This window comes from Phalacrocorax aristotelis, chromosome 3 (assembly GCF_949628215.1).
Source record: "Phalacrocorax aristotelis chromosome 3, bGulAri2.1, whole genome shotgun sequence".
NCBI classification, from domain to species: domain Eukaryota; kingdom Metazoa; phylum Chordata; class Aves; order Suliformes; family Phalacrocoracidae; genus Phalacrocorax; species Phalacrocorax aristotelis.
Window position 1 is genome coordinate 98,851,242 of NC_134278.1, and position 14,214 is coordinate 98,865,455.

Here is a 14,214-nt window from a genome sequence, read left to right on the forward strand (position 1 = left end):
TTTTTCTTATCTTTTTTTAAAACCTGGATTTTAAAAGAAGTGTTGGAAGATGTGAACCTCTTGGGAGAGTGAAAACAGATAAATTCTGTTGCTTTGCTTTTTAGTGCTTTGTTTTATTGATTCTTTTCACTGTTCCTAGTGTTTTGACTACAACTATTTGCAAAACCACTGAAACAACCAACCAGTCAAAATTTCTGGTTATTTCCTTGAAACAGTGAGAATAATAGTCTTTCCTGTTTATCCATCTATATTGTTGAATCTGTTTGTGTTGTAGCAATAATGGCTGTGTTTCTTTACCTCCTTTGCCTTCCTTTTTAAGGGAGTCATGCCTGTATTTGTTTTCTAACTTCCAGCTTGAGGTGTTTTAATTGATATTTCATGGACAGTTGTGATATACAGAGTCTTGCATTTTGTCACAGTGGAGGCTGAATGTTACCATCAGGACAAAGATTCTAATCGGCAGTTTTACTGACTTCCTGAATTACTCTGTTCAAGTTGCTCGATAAGCCTTTTGTTTTCACTGTTCGTTTGAGCTATTCCTTCTGATGCTAAGAGTGCTTTGACAGCATAGCAAGCCATGATCGTGACAGAAAAAAACCACCCCAAATTAATTGATGTAAGAGATAGTAGCTGGAAGATTTTGTTGCATTAATATGACTCCTGGTTCTTTTTTGGCACATACGATTTTTCTCTCCAGGTATCTTTGCACCTCTTTCTAAAATCAGCAAGGCTTCTGATCACAGAAAAAGCTCTGTACGAAGTTCTTCCATGCGGTCTTTACCTTTGCTCAAATCCAAGAAAATAGATGTGACTCACGTAACTTCCAAAGTGAATTCTGGTGAGTATTTTCTTGTATGTTGAAAAAGGATTGAGACACTAATCTGCAAGAATCAGCACCAATCATGTAAATCTTCATATTAAAATACTTGTTTCAAATTAGTTCATCACTTGGTATGCGAAGGTGATATTTATTAACTACGTGTTCTAGTTAGAAATTCAGTAGCCTTTAAACTAGTACTGGAAAGACGTTGTGTGTAGTTGCTTAGTGATTATAGTCATCTGATGTACTAGTAGAGGTCTTTATATACTCTATTAAAGAAAAATTCACCACAACGTTTATTCTCGAGCCTTTAAAGCAAGTTCTGGTTGGCTGTGATGTCGGTTAAATGTCTCAACTTAACGTGATTTCATTTACTATGATTTTCCTGGGTAACTTGAAACATGTCATTGAAAGCAGTGAAAATCTAGAAATTCATCTATGTACAACTTCTATAAAGTTGAAGAAATATAATTTATTTTCTGGCAAAATTATCAAGGAACTATTTAACTGATCGCGTTTCATTGTGCTCATTCAGTTATCTGAGTAAAACCAGAGGCAAACTGGAAGAGAAAGGATGTCCTTGTCATACAGCCTCGGTCTACTGATTGGCGTTACAGGCTCAGTCCCTGGCTCTGGCTTAGTCTTTTAGTAATTTACTCAAATTACTTAATTCTTCTGTGTAGGTTCCCTCCTTGTGAAGTAAGAATGAGGCATCTTTTCTGTCTGGTTCGGTTCCAAGGTGTTTGGAGTACAGACTCTTCCCTGCTGTGTACAGTGCCCACCACGCATAATCTGGCCCCGTGTCTGGCTGGCTACATAATAATGTCGTTAATATATTACATTAACATTCTTTTGCCCTTCAGACCCTGTTTAGGTGACTCATACTAAGGCAGCACAACTTAAGGGGTGGAGGACATGCATATATTCTCATCAAATGTATTCAAGCACCGTAAAATGCTCCACACTTCACCAGTAATACGCAGGGTATAGAAGCAATGTGCCAGGCTGGTAGAAGATACACATTTTGGCAGCATTTTGGATGATTTATGTAACTCTTCTCGACGTAGATTGAGGGGGAAGTAAGCCCTAATTATGTGTATTTACAATTAGCACAAGATTTAAGCTATTTATAAATGGGCATCCTGCATAAAAAGCTTCTTGGAATAATTGGTTTGTTAGGAGTATTGCTCTGGAGCAGATCCATCTAAGCTGGCTTTTTCCGTTAGATATTTTTCAATGTTTGCTTCAGTTTGTTGTGAACTGTTTGTAACTCATTAAGCCATAATGGAAAGGACTGTTTCCTCTGTCACAGGCGGTGTGTTCCAGACGTAAGCCACCTTTTCTGTCAAAGGTGCATTTGTATCTTTGTAAATTTTAAACACTTGATACTTGCTTTAGGTAAAAATCAGAGTGAGTTATGCATCATCTGCCCGGCAGAGCCTATATCCGCTAACAGTAATCTGGAAGCTGCCGCTTGTAAGATATTCTTGCGTTGAAAGGTCCATTAGAATTGCCGAGCCTGGCTGATTCACTGGCTGGGGTGGGAGGATAAAGCTGCAGAGGCAGAACTTTGTTTTGCAGTGTTTATGTGCATCACCAGATTATGTCTCTTTCCCTTAAACTTCATTCCTCCAATACACTGCTTTGTAATGATCCAAGAAAAATTAATATGCTTTTGGTAGATATGGTTATAAGCTGCAAAGCAAAATATAATACTGTACAGAGATTTTAAAATTTGATTTGTTTCTACTGGATTTGAATAATCCATCAGATTGATGATAATAGGTCTTTTTCAAGTTTTTAGAAAAAGGATTACTGTGATCAGATTGAGAAATGTGTTATCAGTCACAAACATGAGTTTTTTGATCTGATGCCTTAATGGCTAAACCACAAAATTTTGGAAAATACGTTGCATTTGCAAACCGGTTTGGTCCCTGTAGCTGAATTAAGCCGAGAGATGTAGTTGAATAAAAAAGATGTGGTTTTTCTTTCACGACAGGGAGGGGATAAATCATAGAAAAAGCCTGTTCTTCATTGGGTTAGGGCAGGAAACTGTCAGAACTGCAGAATGACTGTTCACAGATTATAACTTCTGTGGCAATACTAGTTCATCTGCATACACAACATTGCTGCTCTAGGAATTAGGCTCTTAAAAATCACATAGGCATGCTTACTTCATTATTTATAGGCTGCATGAAGGTTTGGTCTCAAATCTCTCAAAATTTTTGTGTAATCTTTAATGCAGACGTTGTGAAATTAGTACAAGTGAACTGTATACCTCAAGTACGATAACAGTGAATGTGGTATATATGAGAGGTGTAAATGTTTGAAAGATTTAAGTAAAACTCCCTCAATGTAAACATTAATATTTTGCAGAGAGCTTAGTTATTGTTTGGCAAGACAGTTTGACTGTTCTGGTGTGTTAAAGGGTTTAACATCCGTGCTTATCCATCAAATCAATTCTGCCGTCTTTTTTTACCCATTTATCAGGAGTTTAAGGAACGGTACAGCTTTACCAGTTTTATCTGTGCATCCACTAATCTGCAAATCTGTTGAATTGTTTATGTATGTGACTTTCCTGTAAAATTATTGTTCATTGTTAGGATGTATATATTTAATTGTCTATATTCTTTTTATAGGCCTAAATATGGCAAAAAAAGACAGTGCTTCTGAAACCAACTTTGTGGCTGCTAACAGGGGAAAAACTGTGCCTACAAAAGAAGGTAACTACATTTTTTAAATTCTCTTAACATCTTGAGAAAAATATTGAGCAGGGCACAGGAAGTATTATTGCTGCCTTACCTTTGTAAAAGTCCTGTATCTACACCTGAAAGAAAAGTTGCCTTGCCTGTCCGTATCCAAGTCCCAGGCAGGCTGTACACATTTAGTTCTCTAGCAGTAATTTGCGTGGATGTTTGGCTGGCATTCCGTGTTGGTTTGGTAACAGCTTCTATCCAAATACATGGACAAAAATACAGACAAGCCCTTAAAGCTCAAAGCTGTCTCTTAGTAAATGATCTTACAGAGGATCTGCAGAATTACCGCCCTAGGTTTCTGAGGGAGACCTTTTGCCCTTTATCATTACTGCTTAGACTTTGACGAAGAGTGGTACGTGGATTCTGTTGGAATTTATACTCTCTCCTATATTTGTATGTTCAAGCTTGTATAATAAAGTGTTATCTCCTAACAGCACTTAACATTGTGTCATGGAAGACACGCATCCGCCTGGATGCATTCCTGTGTTCCTGTGCCCCCTGCTCTAGTGTCCCTGCTCAAGCAGGGGATTGGACAAGACGATCTCCAGAGGTCCCTTCCAACCCCTACCGTTCTGTGATTCTGTGAAGACTCATAATAAGAGACTTCAAATATGAAAACTGAAACTCTAGCTTTTTCAAAATTTCCTTTTACATATGAATCATTCTCTGCAATTATCTAGTTTCAGAATTAGATAGTGACTTCTACTGCATCAGTATATTGTGTGCTGAACTTTAAACATCAAGGGACCTCACTTTTAGGGGTGTCTTTAAAAAACTGTAAAAATGGTGTCTCTTTTGAAGTTTTGGCCATAAAATCATACTACAAGTGTTGGCAAAAGCAGTATTCCTTGAAATAATTTGAAGTGTAACTTTGAATATACTCTTTTTGAAAAAAAGCATTTTTTTATATCCTCCGTCAGCCAACAGTTGTGAGGAAGAGACTAGTGTAAGGTATTTAAGCACTGTCCTACGTGATACTTTTTCAGAGGTGAGCTAAAAAAACCCGTGTAGACAGAGGTTTCCAACATTTTGTTCATGGAGGGCACTTAATGCCTTGTTCTTCAGGTTCTGGTCATGCACCGAAATTAATTGGCAGAACAGTGTCTCAGTTTGATGGCTACAATATGATATCTGCAATTAGTAGGACTCCAAAGGCTTTGCAGGCTGTAAGTGATGTGGAGTGAAGCCTCATCTTGGGATCTAGTGGTTTAGATGGTACTGATGTAAGGCAGGTGCAGACAGAACCTTTAGTAAAATCCAACATCCAACTTGGAAAGTAGCTGTCAGTGGTTCTTCGCCAAACAGGAACAGGCGAGCTGTTTCACCTCAGGGTTTCCCTGGAGTTTGTGGAGTCTGGTAATTTATTGCTTTTTTTTTTTTTTTTTTTTTTTGGCACTAGGGACAGAGAATCTGTTCCTGAAATATACAGACGATGCCTGGCAGATAGTTGACTGGTTTCATGTTAAAAAAACCACCACCCGCCCCCCTCCCCCTCACACACACCCCACCCCCCCACCCCCCAAAAAAAAAAGCCCCTGACAAATTGGTATAAAGACCTTGTGGGGGGGGGAGGTAAAAAAGATGCAGGAGAGTAAGGACACCTACAAAGTTATGTAGCAAGGCTGAAACAGTCAACTGTATAAATACACGCTGGGAATGACGTGCCTGGTAATAGTTTTGTAGAAAAGGACGTGGGGTTGTTGAGTATTACAAAGTAAACTTGAGTCCTCTATGTCATGCTGTTGCAAAAGGGGCAGCAGCCTGGGATGCGTCAAAAGGCGTGTCAGCTGAGATACACGAGGCGACCGGGATGCTTTACTTGGCACGGGTAAGGCCTCAGCTAAAACACTGCATCTAGTTTTAGACACTGCATTTCAAAAAAGGTGTGAATCAACCAGAGAGAATTCAGAGAAGGCACCACAATAACTGGAGGTATAAGACATGACTTGGGAGAAAAGACTGATGGAATTTGTGATTGTGTGATGAAAAAAGACAGAAGGAGGGATAAACCAGGAAGCTTTCAAAGAACAGTGTAACCCATTCTGCATGCGTAATGAGAGTAAGAAATCTTGAGCTAAAACTGTGGTAATGTAGGTTTAGTATTGGGGCGGGGGGGGAAAAACCCTGTGACACTGCAGATAATTATGTGGTGAAATATATTACTGAGGAAGTCCTGAGATCTCCCTGCTGGGAGGTTTTTAAGAACAGGTCAAACACTCACCTGTAGGGAGTGATACGACAAATCATTGTTTTGCCTGATGGAAGAGGAATGGGTTATAGGCCCCGCCGAATCTGCTCCGCCTTCTCCCACCTCGTGATTTCCCACAGAATGAAGTGTTTAATGACTGGTTTAGTTTCTTCTAGTTTCTGTGTTGCTGCGTGAGCAGTTTTTGTTGCATTTGTATAACAGTGCTAGGTGGTCTGACCTCCAGTGCATCCATCGCTGGGCTGACTTCTAAAAATGGACTTGTAGTATGTGTTTGCAACTGCACACGTGCATTTATACCTTGGGCTTGGAGCTGAAATTTGCCTGTTTAGTCACCATTTATTTAGTAACTTGCATTTTCTTCATTGTAGGATAGCTGCAGTCAATGTCTCGGAGTCTTTAGATTTCTGTCCCCAGATACCTAAGCTTTTGCTTTGACCCCTGCATTTGCCTTTTCTGCAGTTCTTTACTGTTTTGCCAAATTGGAGGATTAGATTACATTGAACACACTTGACCCCATGTCGATATCGAGGTGTTTTGAAAAAAACTCATGAATTAAGCCTCTCAGAATTCTGGAAAGTTTGATAAGCAATATTATATTAGTTTTGACATTGAGAAACCGAGGCGTAGATGTGTCTTGGTGTACCCTGCCTCATTTTGGGTAGAAAGGGGGGAACCAGGGAGAGCCTTGAAAAGGAAAAAGGAAAGCTGAACATAAGTCTTATCAGACAGTTTAGACATCAGGGTTTGCAAATGGAGATAAAAGTGATTTATTTCCCATTCTTATTTTATAGTACAGATTTTAATATTAATACAGTATGTAATGGCATATAGCAGGCTTTAATCCAGACAATAATTCACTCACATAATACCACCTTCCTTCCACTTCTCATCAACTCTTTAATAGGCTGGATGCTGAAAGTGTGGAGTATGATCTCTTATTACTAAGGCTCCCATATTTTAATAAATATGCTTAGAACTGTTTAGAAAAACTTTCAGAGAGTGACAAAGATGGGGCTTTTGGAAACCTCTTCAAGCCCTAAACTATCACCGTATTCCCAAGATGGGGTCAGATGCAGCTATGTTGTTCCAGACAGGTGTTTGTGTAAGTGCTGCTTAACAACCTCTCATTTTGGCTTTCCTTTGTATTCTGCCCCCTGTGGAGAACAGATAACTGCCGCCTTAGAGAAGCTCTCCCTTCTGCTTAATCTGTCCTTTTCCAAACATGATCTCTGAAGGACTGTTTCCTTTTATGCCTCTTAGGTTTTCCTGTGTACAGCAGCTCTTCCTCTTCTACTGCCTCCTTGGAAGGCAAACAGAATTACTGCAAGAAGCGGAACTCAGCTGGCGGCAACAACAAAGCAGTGACTCGAGTGTCTTCTGCCTCATCTAAAATTAGTGCTGGTATGGTCTGGTTTATTGAGGTGTGTTTCCACAGATGGAAGTTTACCGCTGTATTGAGAACTTGTGTAGAACTACATGTGCTCTTTCAGAATCTGAGATAGTTCAAGAAGGACACTTGGGAAGTAGTTTAATCAGAAACTTAAGTGTGGCAACTTTGAAAAAGGTTTTAGAACATCTTCAAGAAGAAAACCGTTCTTGTAGTTGGTCACTGTACCTTTCAGCTGCAGAGAAAAGGCTGTATCCACGGTTTTCATGCTGGAGCAAAGCCATGCTTTGTCTAAGCAAAATTTGCAGCGTGTTGCCGTGTGTTAAAGGTAGATACTCTATTTACCAATCAGTTGGCTCACTAGTTAAGACTTTCTTAAATTTTAAAGATAAAATGTCACTAATTTCATATCTTGCTCTTCTGTTGAACCAGGGTTGTATAGATCTTCTCCGGCTACAAGGAAAAATACTTTTGATGAAGGAGAACTTCAGGTTGGAGACAGAGTACTGGTGGTAGGACAGAGGACGGGCACTGTTAGATTTTGTGGGACGACAAAATTTGCACCAGGTATTTGCAATACTCCCTGTGTATGTCATAGAAAAAATATGGAAGAGCTTACATGTGAGCAACTGAGCATTAAGAGAACTCCATCTTTTTCTTCACTTTCTCAAAAATAAAAAACACAACCCACTAAATTTACTGGTTTGTTTCAAAGTTCTTTATCCTGTGTTTTATTAAATGTTTTTTACTTTAATGCAACTGCCAGGAAAAAATAGTGGTTTAAAATGTGACTTTTACTTGTCCACTAACACGGCTTAATTAGGAAAAATATCTTGATGTTGAAATTGTGAGTATTGTTACAGACCTTTCTGAAAATCCTCAGTTTAGTCTCCAAAGTGGTGTATAGTTTATTGAGATCACATGCCTTTACACCTTGCTTTTTGTAGTAAGCCCTTTTGACGCAGCTCATCTCTTGCAATACTGGTACTCTTATCATGTCGTAGACCTGTCTCATTCTTATCTTCTTGGCATCTTTAAGAGGGTAATAGTGAACATTTGAATCTTAACTAACAAACCTTTAGGTCACAGGACAGATGAACAGTTACAAGCATCTCAAGCTCCTCCCTCCCTTCCCCTCTGAAAACCACATTGCAGTGAAGCCAAGTGTTCTCGAACGGAAGCCAGTTGTTCTAAATTTTGGAAACTAATTTCTGAATGCTATTTCTTGTAACCAAATTCTATGTTCTTTATGTTCTTATCTGTAATCTTATTGTAAGTAGTGCAAAACCAGTTGGTAAGTGTCAGTGTAGGTACCTTAGCTTAAACGAGGCCCATTTGATACGTAAGCGGCAGTACTCTGTCTTGACACTTGGTGGCATCAATATGTTAAAAAAAAAAAGAGTTGGAATGACAAAACCCGAGACTGTGGTACGAGTTACGTGCTTTTGTCACTATCGCCCCACTCCCCAATGTCATTGTAGGCAGCCGTTGCTTAAGACACTGCAGTTAGCTGATTTACATTTTCATGTGATGACTCTTGCCTTCACGTTATTGCTTATGAAGTAAACAACAAGAAAAGGACTGTTTTTCTGAATTTACTGTAACAAGTGTAAAATCAGAAAGCTGTCTGACAGTGTAAGTCTCCTCCCTCTCCCCCCAAGTTCGGGAACAAGATTTTTTTGAGGAAAACATGGTATTGTAAGAAGTGAGGACAGAAAGGTCACAAATTTTCACCATTTGCAAAACCAGTAATTTATATAAAATGTAACAGATACATTTTTAATATCTCAATTTTAATATGTACCAAAGATCTGGAAGTTACCCAAATGTTATTTCTTTTGTTGCAATGCAGATCTTTATTTCATTCTAAAAACAGAAAGGGGAGAACTTTTGACGTACTGAGCCCTTCTAATTCATAAGCTGTCATTCCTGCGTTTCTTCAGCTGATAATTAGAATTACCATTTTATTCAGTGCCTTAGTACCAAGTGACTTGAATTAAATTTTGAATCTTTTGGGGATGGATAGCATAAGGACTGCTAATGGAGTATGAAATTTAGCACCTTTACATAATTAGCTCACATTTATCACAGGTTATGAATGATCAAGCTTATTAACATCTTGATGCCTGTTCAGTGTTCTGCACGAGATGAATTGCTGGCCAGTTCTGATTCTTACACCCTTCTCTCAATATCATACAACCAGCCTTGCAATTTGTATTAATTATAACTTGCTAGTTGGAAAGAAGGAATGAATTAATATCAAAACTTCAATTTTACTGTTGGTGATCTCAGAAGAGGCATAAAGCATGTGGTCAGAGGACTAGAGAGGGAAACTTGAACCAGCACGGCTCTTCTCTTCTGTCTCCTTTTTGTCAAACAGCCGCTGTTGTATTCAGTAATGTTCTGTTCAGCTTTAGTATCTGTAGATCTCTCTCAAGGTCTTTACCTTTTCTATATTAATTAAAATGTCAGTAATTTTCTCAACAGCATATAAAAATGCGGGGATAGTTCTCTTTAGATTTATTATGATATGAATTTTTGCATAGTTACATAGATAATAATAATGATAAATATATATATAAAATAAAATAACTACCTAGACAGTTTCTAACTAGAAACTGTTTTCCTTGATGTGGGTGAATGCCAACTGTGCCAACTGCCTAGATGAAGAAAAGCCTGTGGTGTGTTGTTCCAAATACCATGATTTTACTGTTTTGAATGTAGGATTCTGGTGTGGAATTGAACTGGACAAGCCTCACGGGAAGAATGATGGTTCCGTGGGAGGCATTCAGTACTTCAGTTGTCTTCCCAGATACGGTATATTTGCACCACCGTCTCGCGTGCAGAGGTAAGCACTGAAGCTGTTGTAATGTTCCAGTTGCTAAACACTTTCTTAATACGCTTCCAGTGGGAAGCAAAGTTTTGCAGCAGATGTGGAAGAAATAAATGTTTTCTTCTGCTAATGGAACTTTATAGCCTCCATTAAAAACCTGGTGGGTTTTAGATCAGCTTTCTGAAAGCAGAGTATAAATTAGGAAGGCAGCTCCCCCCGTTTCTCTTGCAGCCACCTCAAGTAGTTTCATTCCAGGGCGTCCGTTTCTGACACAGTCTGTGTTCGTTAAACGTTACTTCCATGATCAATCCTGATGCGCTGAGCTAAATTTGGTTATAAAAGGAAGTTGCCCTTGGACATGACTGGAAATACTATTCACAGAGGAACCAAAGCATCCACCACTTCGTTTGTAGTCTCTTCGCTAGGTTTCAGGAAGAACGTCAGAGGAGTACTGTGCTCTTTCCTCCTCTGTTTGTATCTGGACCCTCTGCCAGACATGTTCTTGCTTTTCTTCCCCGGACACCCTAGCTCAGCCAAACTGTTACAAAGAATTTGCCTCAAAATTATACATGCGCTCTTGCTGAGTTAAAAGACAAATAACTTGAATAAACTGGTTTGCTCCAGGCACCTCTTATGTACCAGCCTGGTTACAACTGAAATGTTAGTGTCTCTTGGGGGTGGATGGAGAAGGGAAAGAATCAAAACATAATCAACATGTGACAAGGACTCCAGCTGTAGGGTTGTTCAGAGTTGAGTTGAAATTTCTTCATTGTGTTGTTGCTTTTCAGACTAACAGGTTCTGTGGATTCTCTCACAGAGACTTCATCGAGTAAAATAAATCACCCTTTTCCAGGTAGGAGTGTAAGACACTGTCTCGGCTTAGGTAGTCTTACGCAGGCTACCATTCTACAACCGGCACCTACTGCACAAAGCCCACTTCTCTGAGAGCACAAGAGATGCTCAAGGAACCCAAATACCAGCCAATAGTCTGGCTGGTCCCTTCCTAAAAATGTAGCCTGCAGCGGGGATGTGGAATACTGTGTTGTTGTTGGCCCTATACTGGCAGAAATAATTATGTCAGAGTTAAGATTGTCAACACTCGTCCCTTATTACTGTATTCCATTCTAATCGGAGGTAACCATAAATGGAACCTGCTCCTTAATCTAAAGTGACATTGATGAAAGGATCAGTGTAGGGAGGGCTCTATATGAAATGACCAAAACTTATGTGAGATACTTGAAGTAGTTATTGTTCTCTCTCCTTGCCTCAGCTTTTTGTGAAAAGGCTGCTTCAAATTGCCCTTGTTTGGTTTGTTTAATTTCAATTCTGTCTCCTCTGAAAGTTTGAATGTGTTATGGACACTTACTTTCATGAGAAGTTTCATCACTTGATTTCCAAATTGGGGGGGAGAATGTGTAGCAAATGTAGTGGAAGCAGTGTAAAAGAAAACACAAAGAATATGACTTCAGAAAGGGGGGTGGTGGTTGTTGGTTTGGCTTTGGGTTTGTGGTTTTTTTTTTTTTTTTTTTTTTTTTTAAGAAGTCCTACACAGCTTATTAACCTTTCCACTTAGGTTTTAGACGCAGTCTAAGCACCACTTCTGCATCTTCACAAAAGGAGATAAACAGAAGAAACTCCTTTGTTAGGTGAGTGTCTTGAGTTTAAAGTGTTAGGTTGGGCTGGCTGTTAGCTGTACTGCTTCTTGTTCAAAAGAAAATCTTTACGCATGTATATTATCTTCATCTTTTTTCCTCCAAAATGGACCAGTAGTAGACTATTTTTCCGTGGGTGTATTCAGGAGAACAGTCCTTGGATTCAGGTTGGCATTAAAATTGTTTTCCGATTGTTCATCACTGCATATTCTCCAAACTCCTGTATTTTCACACAGCTGGGTGAAGTTCAGAGGGCCTTGGTAAAGGATTTCACTTTGTCCTGGTGAGCCTGACTGACCTTTGCACATTACAAGTTGTTTTGGCCAAGCTCTTTCAAGCCCCAAATAAAATGCTATGTACTGCTTAATTTACCAGTACTATCACCCATGGCAAATATTGTAGATCAGGTGAGAGGAAATTGATTTTCCATGGATTTCAGGCTGCCATGTGAACTAGCCTGTTAATGTTATTACACGTTTTGCTAGTGACGTGAGATCAAAACCAATTTTCTTTTTTAAAAAGGGAGTTGAGGTTTTTCCTATGCACTCCCCTGAATTACAGATTTGCCCTGGGTGTTCTGTAGAAACAAGACTTTTAAAATTATTTTTTTCCCTAACTAGATCCAAGAGCTCTGTGTTACGGCGCAGCTGGAGTAACACCACTACAGCTAGCACTGAGGGACCGGTGAAGCTGCATGAAGGTTCTCAGGTTCTTCTGACCAGCTCCAACGAAATGGGGACAATCAGGTACATTGGTCCTACAGACTTTGCACCGGGGATATGGCTCGGACTTGAACTCAGAAGTGCCAAGGGAAAGAACGATGGCTCTGTGGGGGAAAAGCGCTATTTCACCTGTAAGCTGAACCATGGGGTCTTAGTTCGACCCAGCAGAGTAACCTATCGTGGGATTAACGGGGCAAAACTTGTGGATGATATCTGCTGAGCCAGAAGGTGCTCATACAAGAGGAAATAAGCATTTAAAGCACATGAGACCCCATCTAGAGTGCAAACTTATTTTTAAATTATTAAACCTGCATTTGCATTTTACATATATATAAGTATATATGTATGTGTGTATATATCATATATATTTTAATATATATATATTAAAATATGCAGATAAAGTTCAGTTGCATTAAGAAGTGAAAGCACTGTTCTGTTTCTCTTAGTGAAACAGCCCTTGCCTGGGAAGGTTATTGCAAAAGCATCTTGGGTTTGAGATGCTGTGTTATTTGAATAATGTTCCAGTTAGAGAACGAGAGTATCTGCAACGTTCTCTAAAGTTGCTTTGTGATTCATGCAGTATTTAAATGATTTTCCTCCATGTAGTAATGAACCGATAATGCTCTGCGCATTGCCTGCTTTTGACAGAGGAGGTGGTTAATGAGTGACATTAGTCTGGTTACCAGGCACTTTGTCAATTCCAATACCAGCTGCTAGCAATAAGAAAGCAAAAAACAGACGACCCCTTCTTCAAGCAGTTGTGAAGTATTTTCACATTTTATCGTTCCAATTCCTCCTCTTCTTTCCCCTCCTATTCTCCCCTCTGCAATGCAAAAGGGCTGATAAATACAAGTATTTGCAGCTATCCTAGTGAACAGCAGCAATTAAATAAAAAGCCTTTAAAAAGCACAAATATGCTGCATGTCAGTCTGTATAGTAAAAAGCACTTTTTGTTGTACGCATTTGTAGAAAGAGCGACGTACAGGAAGCACTCTTTAAAATAATGCACTTTGCACTCTCCTGGAGAGCTTTCCCTCATTTTTAAAGACTTTTTTAGTTTGGTGTGCTGCAGGCTATAAGTATCACAGTTTTTAAATGCAAATAAACCCAGAGTGGAACTATATACGTAATAGCCTCATCATAAATACTAAGTCTGTATAAATACAGCATGGTAATTCCTGCCAGTGATATGGATTATATGCAGGGTTTTCATGCAAGCTACTAACGTTATTTGATTCATTTGTGATACATGTTTCTTTTAGTTTCCTTTGGAACAGTTTCCAGTATAAATTTCCTGTAAGAGTCCTATGATGAATTCAGGATAGTTTTAGGTAAAGCATTGTAACACACCTTGCTGTGACATTATTTGCATATCAGCCTTTTCAAACAGCTAATATTTTGTCCGTGTTTTAAACATAGAATGTATTTTAATTGCCCAGCATATGTAAATGTTACCTTATCAGGATGGTTTTGTGTTCCAGAACAGTCAGTTTATTCTTAAGTTATCTGCTTGCTCTTACCTACTTGAAGAAATGACACTTTAAATTACATCATAATATCCTGTTTTAAGACAGAATTCTGCTGCTGTTATCTTCTTTTAAATATTGCTGTAACTATTTTTCCAGAGCTGTACTTAAAACAATGCATATTGTCGTCTAACTTATGGGAATTTTTAATTGAATATGAAAGCTGTAAATTTTGAATGTAAAAAAAATTAATGCTTTATATTTGAAGATGCAGATATTCAGTGATGTACTGAACTTTACTTTATCTGTTTCTTGCTGGGATTAGTAAAATGACACCCTGGTGAATAGTGTGGCAAAAATTTTTCATTA

General features: G+C 38.8%; 1 protein-coding gene across 9 annotated transcripts in view; it reads left to right on the forward strand.

The window, feature by feature from the left end:
* Positions 1 to 14,214, forward strand: part of CLIP4 (CAP-Gly domain containing linker protein family member 4) — a 37,691-nt gene that overhangs the window by 20,064 nt on the left and 3,413 nt on the right. For 7 of the 9 annotated variants that reach the window (XM_075088682.1, XM_075088679.1, XM_075088683.1 and 4 more), the window contains 8 exons: positions 698 to 838; positions 3,460 to 3,543; positions 7,046 to 7,186; positions 7,605 to 7,739; positions 9,897 to 10,020; positions 10,794 to 10,858; positions 11,579 to 11,651; positions 12,278 to 14,190. In XM_075088682.1, the coding sequence (XP_074944783.1) occupies positions 698 to 838; positions 3,460 to 3,543; positions 7,046 to 7,186; positions 7,605 to 7,739; positions 9,897 to 10,020; positions 10,794 to 10,858; positions 11,579 to 11,651; positions 12,278 to 12,599 (1,085 nt within the window). In that variant the 3' untranslated portion in view covers positions 12,600 to 14,190. Of the gene's footprint in view, positions 1 to 697; positions 839 to 3,459; positions 3,544 to 7,045; positions 7,187 to 7,604; positions 7,740 to 9,896; positions 10,021 to 10,793; positions 10,859 to 11,578; positions 11,652 to 12,277; positions 14,191 to 14,214 lie in introns of those variants that run through there. The other 2 variants (XM_075088687.1, XM_075088688.1) reach the window with 1 other exon arrangement.